The 12,351-nt window shown below is 42.8% G+C and overlaps 3 protein-coding genes across 4 annotated transcripts; all 3 read right to left on the bottom strand.

The window, feature by feature from the left end:
- Positions 1 to 40: 40 nt before the first annotated feature.
- On the bottom strand, positions 41 to 1,762 carry LOC132702306 (zinc finger and BTB domain-containing protein 17-like). The gene is made up of 3 exons (XM_060670858.1): positions 1,272 to 1,762; positions 790 to 1,219; positions 41 to 738 (listed from the first exon to the last, which is right to left on the bottom strand). Exons 1-3 carry the CDS (start codon positions 1,629 to 1,631, stop codon positions 476 to 478), a joined length of 1,053 nt encoding a protein of 350 aa, XP_060526841.1. The 5' UTR covers positions 1,632 to 1,762; the 3' UTR covers positions 41 to 475.
- A 116-nt stretch (positions 1,763 to 1,878) lies between these two features.
- Positions 1,879 to 3,912, bottom strand: LOC132702112 (zinc finger and BTB domain-containing protein 12-like). The gene is made up of 3 exons (XM_060670550.1): positions 3,145 to 3,912; positions 2,807 to 3,088; positions 1,879 to 2,652 (listed from the first exon to the last, which is right to left on the bottom strand). Exons 1-3 carry the CDS (start codon positions 3,707 to 3,709, stop codon positions 2,366 to 2,368), a joined length of 1,134 nt encoding a protein of 377 aa, XP_060526533.1. The 5' UTR covers positions 3,710 to 3,912; the 3' UTR covers positions 1,879 to 2,365.
- Positions 3,913 to 4,242: 330 nt separating this feature from the next.
- Positions 4,243 to 12,287, bottom strand: LOC132702346 (PDZ domain-containing protein 8). Of its 2 annotated transcripts, XM_060670928.1 has the most exons (10): positions 11,947 to 12,287; positions 11,695 to 11,892; positions 11,448 to 11,640; positions 11,029 to 11,394; positions 10,660 to 10,850; positions 9,719 to 10,418; positions 6,948 to 7,189; positions 5,625 to 5,853; positions 5,292 to 5,575; positions 4,243 to 5,229 (listed from the first exon to the last, which is right to left on the bottom strand). In XM_060670928.1, exons 1-10 carry the CDS (start codon positions 12,106 to 12,108, stop codon positions 5,026 to 5,028), a joined length of 2,769 nt encoding a protein of 922 aa, XP_060526911.1. In that variant the 5' UTR covers positions 12,109 to 12,287; the 3' UTR covers positions 4,243 to 5,025. The 2 variants fall into 2 exon arrangements, with proteins under 2 accessions (XP_060526911.1, XP_060526910.1); XM_060670927.1 differs by having other exon boundaries at positions 11,695 to 12,287.
- Between the last annotated feature and the right edge of the window lie 64 nt (positions 12,288 to 12,351).

The following is a 12,351-nucleotide window of genomic DNA, read 5'->3' as shown; positions in this document are numbered from 1 at the left end:
TCTCCAAAGTTTTTTTTTTTCGCATATTTTCGACCATGTAACAAAAAACAAAGGAAATGAAAGTCCAAAAAACGATTGTAGATTATTTTATGTAAATTGTTTCTCCAAAACGTTAACAGTCATAAAAGTCTTTATAAAAGTAATCTGCAATTATTGCTGTTGCCGCAGTCGCGTAAATAAAACAAACCTCTCCCTCCATTTAAAAATAATACTTCAAATCAGATCTCGAAACTCCTACTAAACTGAAAAATAAATCCACGGCCGAGCGACGAGGGGTAGTTAGAATGTACCGCCCATGAACCCGAAATTTCACTAAACAGAAAATTGAAAACTCTGGAAAATAAAGTGAAAAAAAAAAAAAACGTCTCACTCAACAACTTAAAAATAAACTTAACATTCGTAATAATAAATAAACTATGGCGAATTTTTTTTGGTAGTCAAGTTTTTGGTAAGGGCAAGTAGAACAATCAATATCTCATGACTTGGGTTCTTCGGACCTGGGCACTTGCAACCGTTTTATAACGTCGTGCATCTGAGGGTGATTGTGCCCCGTGACTGTGAGCAACACGGGCCCTCTTAACGTCGTCAGCGAACCCCTACAGTTTAAAGTTTTCTTCTTGACGCACACCCACAGCATGCGATTTTGTCTTGTGTCGGAGTATGTATACATGTGCCCATTGTGTACCAGGACCAGCTGACCCTTGCCGCTTTTCAACAACACCAAACCCATAGTTGAACCTAAAAGTGGCAATGTCTCTAACCCATGTGACCAAATCATCTCAGACCAACCTGTCTGACCACAGTCGGGATCCTGGGTCGTCCACTGTGCTCCCTGCTGAGACGATTCTCCCAAACTTGTGTCCAACATGTTAGCGATGTCCATATTCATCTCATCGCCACTGCTTTTGGACACCTTCTCCTCCTCCTCTACGACATGATCTGGAGGCTCATCTTTGGGCTTTACCAAGGGCAATGCCTGCATCTGAGGACCTGGACTCACACATGGCGGAGTCTCCATGCACACCTCTCTTTTCAGCAGCGGCGGCGGAGGTGGCGATTGCAATAAGGGGCCTAAAGTCGATTTCTGAGGCACTGCCGTCGGTTTAGGGCTTTCCGCTTTTGAGAGCTTTCTCGCGAGGCGCGGCCGCTTCAACTTACCGACCTCGCCGATGGAGTCGAAGCAACCTCGCGGCGATGTTACAAATCCGTTTGCCCCCTCCTGAAACGGTTCGCGCGCCGTGCTTAAGATTTCTACCCAGATTAAACCCTACCGACGCGTTATCCGTCAATCCCTTCACCCTAAGCACCTCAGCTACCCGCATAAACGAAGATATCTCCTCCTGGCTCACGCTGACCTCGCCCTGATACATAAAGTGCAACACGCTGCGCAACGCATTGTAATCGACATCGGGCAGTATCACTATAGGATGCTCGCAGGGATTTACCATGAACAGTTGTTTGAAGAAGGGGCTGCACACCGACAGCACCGTCTTATGAGCTTTCATGAACCTACCCTCAGCGGCCAGCGTGACGTCTACGAAGTTTTCGTCTCTCAGTAGGCTGTGGAAGCCGGTGCTCAAGTTCGAGTGGAAATTATTCCAGCACAACGAGAATTGTTCCGCGGTCTCCATACTCGAAAAATAAAACACCGAAAAGCACCCGCTGCTTCTTTCTTTGTTTCAATAGATAACCGAACTCATTAAAGCGCGGTACCAAAAACTAGCCTTGTTTTTTTAAGAAACAAAAAACAAAGCACTTGCAAAATAATATGACTCTTCTTCTGTGCCTGAGTGGGACTAGTACCTAATCGCCCGGCGGCAAATTTTAGCACCAACTTCTGACGTCATATGTTGCTTACGAAAAAAAAAACAGGTGAATTTTTTATTTAAAAAAATGAGATAATTCGTTTACAAATTACTGATAAGTGTATCGCGTCGCTTTTTTCGTATAGAGGGAACTGGAACTAAACCCTCGTAAGTTCAACCCACTGGCACTGACACTGTGAAAATGTATTTTGTTCAAAAAGCTCGCGTTGGTACAACCAAAAGCCTGAGTGCTTAAAATGTACAGTACCCTGTTGAAAACAATGACATATAAAAAAATATGTGCATAAAGCATCTTAGAGAGCACTAGAAAATAATATACTCGCAAAGTTAAAAAACAGAATACTAGAAAGCGTAGTGTGTGTATATAAATAAATAAGTTGAGATGATATAATCGAAAATACTTTTAAAATACAGTTTTTCATGACGAAGGTCACAACGCGACAGCCGCAATAGAACGGGCATGTCCACAGACCAGGTTCTAACACGTCCGCAGACCACAGATCTAACAATTGTCACTCCCCAATCATCATCACAAAAACTTAACTCAAAGACGTCTGCCACAGTACCTCCTGCAGATTCTCAATAGGAACTTCGGAATCCTCTTCAGGATTGAAAGGATCAGGCATTATGGGGTGGTTATGCAAGTAGGGCCACTTGACGATATTACCGTTCATGGTCCAGCATACAGCTTGGCACTTCTCAGGGGTCCGCGAGTTTTTGCAATACCAGAACGCTTTGCCCTTGTAAACACTCTTCTTGTAAAACACATAACCATCTACGATCAGTCTAGGGTTACCCCGCCTGCCCAGAATGCACTGAATTGTACCTTTAAAAAGAGAAAACAGGTAACAGGTTCTGGAAGTCATCTCAGATTATTTACTGGATCCTTACTACTAAAATATAGTAAAAAAAAGGTCTTTTCAATCTCTTGTCAAACATATAATATAAATTTACTAATAAATATTACACGACTAACCAACCTGGTTGGGAAGGGTCTTCTGTGTTGGCCGCCTCCATGTCCCCTGGGGGCCATGGTGGAGGCAATTCTGCCATGGAAGGGTCCTCCATTGTTTCCCCCAAAGTGGTATCCAACATATTCGCAATGTCCATACTCATTTCCTCCATACCCCCCTGAGAGCCCGTGTCCTCTTCACTATGATCAACAGGTTCCTCTTTCGGTTTGATGAGGGGCATGGTATGAACCTGGGGACTGGGACTTGACGATGGGGTCTGAGTGCCTGATGGAGTTTGCAACTGCAAATCTATGTTCAACGCTTTAACTTAACCCCATCCCCTCAATTGCGATGAGCAATCTTACCGGGAGGATCAGTCATGATTTTTTTAGGAGGAGGCTGCACCGAAGGCTGCAACACGGGCGGTTGTGGAGAGTTTGACAGCTTTACCCCATCTCTAAAGGGTAGGGGCATGGGCCGCACCATCTTTTTCATGGGCGGCCGTGGTCGTTTGAGAATTTGCTGGGCGCCGAAAGAACTTTTCGAATTCGGAAAACCGTTTGTGGCGTCCGATGAGTTGTCAGTCAATCCTTTGACCTTAAGCATCTCAGCCACCTTCATAAAAGTCGGAATTTCTTCCTGACTGACGCTAACTTCTCCTTGGTACATAAAATGCAACACACTCCTTAAAGCGCCATAGCTCACCTCTGGCAAAATCACGATAGGGTGCTTGCAAGGATTCGCCCTAAACAAGTCTTTAAAAAATGGGCTGCACACAGAAAGCACCGTTCTGTGCGCCTTTACGTACTTTCCCTCAGCAGCGAGGGTGACGTCGACCAGGTCTTCGTCTTTCAGAAGGCTGTGGAAGCCGGAACTGAGATTCGAGTGGAAATTGTTCCAGCACAACGAAAACTGTTCGCTGGATTCCATTCTTCAGCCGCCCCCGAGCCGACAAGCCGAATGAACAAGATCTACACCGGAATTTTACGTACGAAATTACGCGTCGGCTTTCGTCCAATGAAGGCTGACTATCCGGCATGAATACCGATCGAGTGCCACGGCCGGTACGACTTATTTTTTCCAATATTTCGGTTTTTGCATCGCGAAACGAACAAATGGAGGATTCTTCTTCTTTTTGCGACGGCAAACACTGGCCCGAACCAGCAGGTGTTTAAAACGTGATCCAAGAAAATGTGCATACCAGCGAATGAGAACAATTTTTTTAACTTTAAACTTATTATAATTAATAATTTATTCAAATAATTAAATGATTAATTATCTTAGATATATAGTGTGGGTAATTTAATTTGTTTATAGATTGTGACCCAACGTTTTTTGCCTTCAATATCTACGAGGTACATAAAAACCTGTGTACAGTATGGAAGTTTAATGAAGATACAGTGTAGATCGGACATTTTAAGGGTAAGGATATGGTTAAAATTTAAAACTCGTGGTTTCATTGATCCATCAGGTTTATTTAATATATATATAATATATACAGTGTAAATCAAAAACTGTTTGTACACACAACCACAGATTAACAATACTCAAAAATATCACACTGCAATTTAACATTTCATAAGGGGTTGGTGCACAAATTTAGAAAAAAAAATTAGTAAAATTAGAGTGGAATGGTTTCGTTTCATTGTAAAAGGATATTAATACTACTCGTGTTTAATTGACTAGAAATTGCACCCTTCCGAGGCCAAAGTGTCATTAAAAATCGTCCTAAATGACTAAAAAAAATGTCAAACGCTGCTCAAGTTTTGTATAAAAAGCGAAATTTTTTTTTTTTAAAATCGGGTTGTCATGAACGCATAAAACGCGGGACTACGTAGTCAAAGTGAGAGCTATCAAATCGTCTGAATTACATCATTTGAACAAACGTCAAAACCCAGAATGGCCAACGTAATTATAACTGGCATCATAGCTGACAATTGTCGATTGAAAATTAGCAACGTCATTCGATTCGCATTTTGTAGGTTATAAGTACATTAGTCAAATATCAACGAAGAAAATAACGTTTGCAACTGACCTAAAAACCAACGCTAAAAAAAAGAGCGCCTAGTGTAAACTGGTATCAGGGTGAATAATGCACTACGGCCGCGGCCCGTTTGAAACTACTTAGGCCACATTACGCCTACCAATGACATCGACGTCTACTTAAAAAAAAATGTAAGTACATATTACGTTCCCGCTTCATAACGAATACTGATCAGTAACGGTGCGAGATCGAAAACACTGGGCTATACGATTTTCTCTTGCAAATACTGCAGCCCCGAGCAGTAATGCAACATAAGTACCGAGAGGGCGTGTACTTTAGCGTCCGCCTGACCGCTGAGGAACGCGAGCTTTGCCCTCTCCACTTCCGACTCCTCAGACGTCAATTGCCGTTGCATCTCCATGTGCTCGGACGTCGCGGCATCTAGCGCTCTCTTCAGTTCGGCCATCTGTTCTCGAAAACCTCGACCATAGACCCTGTCCCACTCCAAAGCACCCAGCCCAAACTCACCATCAGATTAATCTTGTCGAGCTTCTCGTCTCTACTCAACCCGACGTACATCCTCTGGCCGGTTTCTTTGGCAGCGTCCATGAGGTTCTCGTCGGGCGGACACGCCATGACCTGCTCGAGTAGCGTGGTCACCGTCTCCGACGCATCGCGCGGACTTCTGGACACCTCTTCCAGTGCCGCGGGACAAAGCGTGAACGGATTGAGACAGGCTAGTGACTGCTTCCGACTGGGCGTGCGTTGGGGACTGGGCGGAAGGCTTTTCGACGACGACAACGACGGGGACCCTTAAATAACCGTCATCTTGGGGGCGCACACTTTCGGTGCGGCACTTACCAGGCACCGTTAAGCTGGTGACGCTGTTTACGCGCTTCAGACTTCCACCGAGCTGTTCAGTCTCCTCGACCGACGTCGCTCCGTCCGCCTGCAATACCACGTCCGACAGCGAGACTTCGCCCCGTTGTCGCTCCACGCTGCACCCGTTATTGTTTTGGCACTTTACCACGCACTTTTTGTGGCACGACATCCCGCACTGCCGGCACTGGACCGCATCTTTAAGCCATATCTGAAGCGGATAACCTTACATTATAACATACCAGGAGCAAACGCAGAAATTCATCAATAATAGTCAATATAACCTCAAACGTTTATAAAGTCCACACCTACTAACACTTTTTTCTGTATAGCCGTAGAGTCGGATGTTGATATCACCCGGACCCTCTTTAGAGAGGCATCCTTCATGGAAATAGTTTATTGCACATTACTACCGGCACGCTGGCCGAAATGCCTTGAAAAACCTCAAACGTTACTAATAATTTACCGTGCCCAGCGGCCATTTTAAAAGTGCCTTTTTAGAGACTGAGGGGTTTTATTTATATTATACCGGGTGTTCATTATTGGCTTGACGTTTACGGAGAACCGTGAATGGTTTTTGTTTACTTTGGGTACTTCAGTTTTCAAGTCTATTCTATGGAAGCAAAACATTTTACCCTGTATACAGAATATACTGTATGTTATTTAAAATTCTGAAAGATTTTACTTAAGACGACTTTAAAATTCACATAAAACAACGTGAACGTAGGGGGTACAGAGTAAATAAAAATATACAGTGAAGTGAGGTGAAGATGCATTTTTTTTTATTGGTACGCTTAGGAGTAAAAGAGAAAAAGTCGTACAACCTTCATATGTGTTTAATAAACGAGTTACTTAAGAAGTTTACCAAACAACGATTAGTGTGGAATAAATAAAATGTCTGAAGTGGCTTGGATTCGGTAGGTAGATGTCAAAATATACGGCGTAAGTTCTCGCATACCCCCCAAACAACCAACCGAAATGCAACTACTCATAATTTAGGCATGAAACAAATCTTAATCAATTGTTGTTAAATATGGCGTTAGGAATAGCACTATTCTACCTCATTTTGAGAAAATTTAAAGATTTAATGATATTTTTGAATTTTAAGTCATAATGTTGAGAATTGCAATAAAAAATTCAGCGTTCTGCTGGTTCAAATGATATATAAGTTAAGAGGCTTAGTGGTGTCAATTGATTGGTTAAATTAACCACTGTTTCGGTGATTATTAATGTGAAAACGGGTTCGACCCAGAGTAGTTCGAATGTACCGGTCATTTTTCAGGCGCAAGCGGATCAGCAACTGACCTTCTTGGTGCAAAAGTCGCAATGGGTGGTCCCGTGGAACTGCGTCCTGATGAAATCGTGCTTGCTGCCGCCGACAGCCGAGACTTCTCCCTTCTCTTCGGGGGGCGCAGACCGCGCGACGGTCGCGTCGCCGCCCTCCGCCGCGGTCCACGCGAAGCACAGCAACGCGTCGCCGAAACAGAAGACGTGCTCGAACCCTGAGTGGGCCTTCAGCGGGTGCGCCGAGCTCGTCGTCGCGACGCCTGCGCAAATTTTAAAGTCACGATGCTAACCGAAAAACCAGAGTATTCAATTGTGGCTCATCATCTTGGCTTTTGACGGAAAGTAATTATGACCTGGGGTAAATTACCCCAAATGGGGAAAAAATGAAACTTTTTTGAATTTGCTATTTTAAAACCTGTTAGTATTTTTTTCAACTTAAACAATTTAGGCCACGCCATCTCACTTCCCACCACTAGAGTGTTCTCGAGTTAAATCTTTGCGCAGTAAAGCACACCTGCTCAGTCTGTGCCATGCCGTGCAAATACAAATACATTGACGAGTCAGAGAGCGAGTTTTTACTAGCTAGTTGCCGACAAGACCACCATTTTATCATTCATCATCGATATATCGATCAAGGTAAGCCGTAATTTGAAAATTTAATTCAAGTATTATTCAGTGCCCTGGTCTGCGCGAATTGTGATTTATTCTCCTCTCGAGTTGAGATCTCGTGGAATTGACGTCTACAATAAAGTAAATGAATACTTCAATGCGCAAAGTTTAAAATGGGAAAACTGTATTTCTGTATCTTTGAATGGAGCTCCAGCTACGCTGGGTCATATTAATGGTTTTTCGTCTTTCGTAAAAAAAGTAACCCAAATATTGTTACTCACTGTATGATCCATGGCCAGGCCCTTATAGTCAAATATTTAGAACCTACCCTGGCAGCCAGTATGCATGATGTCATCAACATTATAAATTTTATCAAGGGATATGCACACCTTAAATAAGGTAGCTCTCTCGCGGAAATGTACTAAACCGAGTATGGACTCTCAAAAAATATTCTCGCAGATAAGTTTAAAAACTCTTCCTGGGTTGCATATCTCGCCTATCTAGCGGACATTTTTGAGAGTATAAATAAAATAAAATAATTAAAGCCGCAATATTGGAGACAGAAAGTAGAACAGAACAAGATAGCTTTTATTAGTTAGCTTTATTTTTGGAAGATTACGAAAATATTACTTTTGCTGACTTCAAGGATACAATTGTAAGACATCTAATCAAACTCAGAAAGCGGTTTTCAGATTACTTTCCAGATCTTGATACTGTCAGTTGGATTGCAGATCCTTTGAAATGTGAAGTTGCCGCGATACCAGAAAAACCTTCGACTTTGGCAGTAGCAATTTTTGAACCTTGATCTAATACTAAAGCATGTATTCAATTTGAGAGTAAACCAAATCTGTCGTCTTTTTGGATGTCAAAAGCTGCAAACATATTTGTGACCAATTTTGAAGCAATTGCATCGAATATGAAACAACATCATTTCTCCACAATTTTTTTTTTTCTAATTTTTTCAATTATAATTTTTGTTTGTACAACCATTATTATTATTATGATTTGTTACGGTGCCCAAATTGTCAACCCTCAATTGTACCCCAATGGGTGTCAATTTGTTATATACAGTTGAAAAAAAAATCGCCCCCACAACAATATAAGTAAATGATAATTTCGTGTTATTTTGTAATTCATGATATTTTTCTTGTATTATTAGACGAAAAAAGTATTTTAAATTTTATATATAGCCCTCATAAAACATATATGTTAATTTAAATGATTTTTTTCGGGAAAAAAAAATTTGGGGTAATGATTAAAAAAGTTCCCCGACCGCTGTTCTAGAGATATAGAGGCCCTGCCTATGCCGATAATACAAAAACATGAAGCAAATATGAAAAAAAAATGAGAAGGTTAATTCAACATGCGCATGCGCGAGATATACAATCTCGTTTTTACCCAATGACCTTGCGGTATTCAACAACCAACATGGCCGCCGCCAGATCGTCAACAGCTTTGGATGAGGTATATTCACTTATTATTAGATACTAAACAAATTGTGACAACTATGTTTAACAATTAAATAATAAAAGAAACCTCCCTACTATCAAGAACTCCAATATCTTCGATATAGCATATTGTTAACGGTGAATTATTAAATGAAAGAAAAAAAAAGGAGTGAAAAGGAAGCTAAAAGAAGATGAAATCAGTATTATTATTAGCCGTGCCACCCTCTATAGAATTATTTGTAAAATAGGACTTAAATACATCAAAAAAGTGATAATGGAATTTGACAGAGATTTAAATACATTGGTGAAATTAAAAAGTACATCCGACTAGAGAACGCAATATTTGAATTTTACTATTTTACTCCCACTATACCTAGTTTCTTTCACCTAGTCTTTCATATCCTGCTTGTAATCACTTCTTTAATCCCGACGCGAAAAAACAGGAAAGAGAAGACACATTTGATAAGTAACAGATAGGTGGTTCCAAACTTTTTACCCGTTACCTTGTTTTGCACCAAGGTAAGTCTAGTCATTTTTTTTTGCGTTGTATAAATAAAGTCAAAGTTCCGTAAGTTGAACTTGGCTGGGGAACCTTAGATATTATAACGAGCGGCACTTTGTGATATATATAAATATCCTGCTCTGTCCTGCAATACTGACTGGCGAGGTATTTTAGTTATTTCGATAATTGCCGTCCAAAGCCAAGACGATATACTTCGGGACAAACCGTACCCGGCGGAAGAAACGAATAGCGTCGTGAATGGTGACCAAGGACGCTGGCGGCGCATTCGAACGCGACGTGAGCCAACGGGACGTTCAGGTAGCCGAGGAGGATGTCGGGCGCGTCGGCGACCGTCGCCCACGCGTTGACGTTGACGTATCTGGCGCCATCTTTCGGCGCGAAGCGGAAGTCGTCGTCGAAGGGCAGCAGCGCGTCTACCGGCAGCTCTTTGCCCTTGAACACCTCCACCAACGAGAATATCTGCTCGGACTCGAACCCGTCCAAATCAGTCCGCACGATCTCGGGCAGGTCGCAGGTGGAGCTTTTTTTAGACGCGACAGGTCGGGATTTTTGGGGCGTGCCCGGCGCCCCGCCTTTCCGCTTTCTCAGACTAAAACTACTGATTGTCTGCGCCAGTTTCGTCATGTTCTCGTTGCTGGGCATCATCTTCGGCGAGCGGTTCTTGCGCTCGTCTTTCTTCACGTTGTCCACCATGACGAAAGACTCGTGTTCGGTCTGCGTAAGTTCCGGCTCGTCGTCGTCGCATTTCGCATCGACGGTATCCCTACTTTCTTCCACGCCTCGGCACCTTATAACGTAATTATCCACGACGCGCTCCACCCTCAGGGTTACGCTCGTTCCCGATATCGATTTCATGAACTTCCCCACTTGGGGAACGGTGCTGACCAGCTTGTTCTCCACCGAAATCACCTAAACGGGGACCGCCAATGAGGTTTTCTTAGTTCTAATCCCGGGTGTCCTTCAACCTTAGGGGCGTAGGTGTTTAAAAAGTAAAATAGAGACTTATCCAACTACGTGGGTGCCCAATTGCTTATAAAAACACTTAATAGGATATAAATTCCATGCGTTTTAAAAAAATAACAAGTGAAAAAGACATTTATCAACTTTGGTATCAATTGGTTGAAAAACACTATTTAATCGCAAAGATTACCACGTCGCAGGAGCGTAAGCCGGCCTGCTGCGCGCAGGAATTGACAGCCACGCTGTCAACGACGACGCAGCCGGTCTCCTGGCGAAAAATGGCGCCCAACTGGGCTTGTTTTAGCTTCACCACGGTTATTTCCAATGTCATGCAGATGCTACCGTCTTCCCTTTGATACAAAGAGATCCAGGGGATCGAATCTGGAACGCGGCCGGTTAAAAACGCTCCGCCCCCACAACAACGGGACCCGACATTGGTCAAGTATAATTTCTTTTTTTAATGATGTCAAATGTTTGAGTGATTTCTATGTTGGAAAAGCAAATACGATAGCCAGAACCAACTGTCGGGTCTCCTTCAGCCCAATGTCACTGCGCTCACCCACGGCGACGGTGCAGTAGACGCTTAAAGCGTTATGAGGTACAGCGAGCCTCGAGACCTCCGCCAAGTTGACCTCGAGCAGCCCCTGCAGCAGCGCCTCGCCCTCTTCGAGGTCCAGCTGGCTCGGGTCGGTTTTCACGAAGAATGGCTTGTACCTTATCTTATAATTTGGCAAGGTGTGTTTGCGTTTAATAGCCTTTTTTATTTGATTCATAATGAGGTTGGTTACGTTTGATTGTAATTGCCTACCCTGGAAATGGGATTCGACCGCTAAATCTAAGGTGGGTTCATTGAAGAAGCTAAATGACCAGTGTGTGTAAGGTTGTCGGGAAAACTGCAGTCTCACCAAACCGCTGATTCTTTTGACTGCAACACCCAGTACCGACTAACCCAAATCGCCCCGCAGTATCAGTACTTACCCTTGATAGAAAGGTAAGCGGTTTTACCGAATTTCATTCTCGCGTCTACGCTAAGCAAAAAATTGCCGGCATAGTCGACGTCGAGGCACAGGCTCACCGTTTCGATATGTTCCTCGTTTTTATCGAGCTTTACGTTATCGATTGCTATATCTTTTATATCTGGAAACTGGCTGCCCAAATGCATGTCTTTAATCTAAAAGTAAGGTATATTATGCTGTCTGAGCACGCAGAAACAAACAAAGTTTACGTTAATAGAGTCGAAAAATTTTCCCACTGTGGTCTTAGTCAAAAGCTCGTCCAATTCCAACGTAAGTTTTTTATAAAGCCATCTGCGAATCGATTCAGAGTGTCTGAGCTCGTGAAACAGGAACTGCAAAACGAGACTCACGGCCAGGCCTCCTTTGCCTTTGTCGGCCAAGTCGCCTTCCAATTGCTTCTTTATAGCCTGGAATTTTGCGGCGGGTATGACAGGAGCAAACAAAAGGGTTCCGCTACTTACCATAGGCAGGGAATAATCTAGAGAATTTTTGGGGTAATATGGATGGGCGATGGGACCTTTTCTCAAGTAAACATACACGACATAATACTGTACGCACAGCGTTAAAATAATACCAAACACAAGGGAAACCAAAGACAAAAAGAATATAGCGAAAATATCCATCGTTGGGCTTAAAATTACATCGCGACCGCTTTTTCTCTAGACCAGGACAGTCGCGTTAAAATAACGATTTAACTCGTTTTTTTAACGGTGTTAAACGTAATTTTATCATGTCGTTCATTCATTCAAACCTGATCCATCTCTACCACCCGTCACCGACATAACACATAACAGCTGTTAAATTTTATTACAAATGTTGACGTATGCTAATGATTTTCTTGGTACAATTTATGTTCTGGGATTTTG

The sequence above is a fragment of the Cylas formicarius genome, unplaced genomic scaffold (genome assembly GCF_029955315.1).
Source record: "Cylas formicarius isolate icCylForm1 unplaced genomic scaffold, icCylForm1.1 PGA_scaffold_5__7_contigs__length_24384050, whole genome shotgun sequence".
Lineage (NCBI taxonomy): Eukaryota > Metazoa > Arthropoda > Insecta > Coleoptera > Brentidae > Cylas > Cylas formicarius.
Note: the sequence above shows the minus strand (reverse complement) of the source record. Positions and strands in the feature narration are given on the sequence as shown.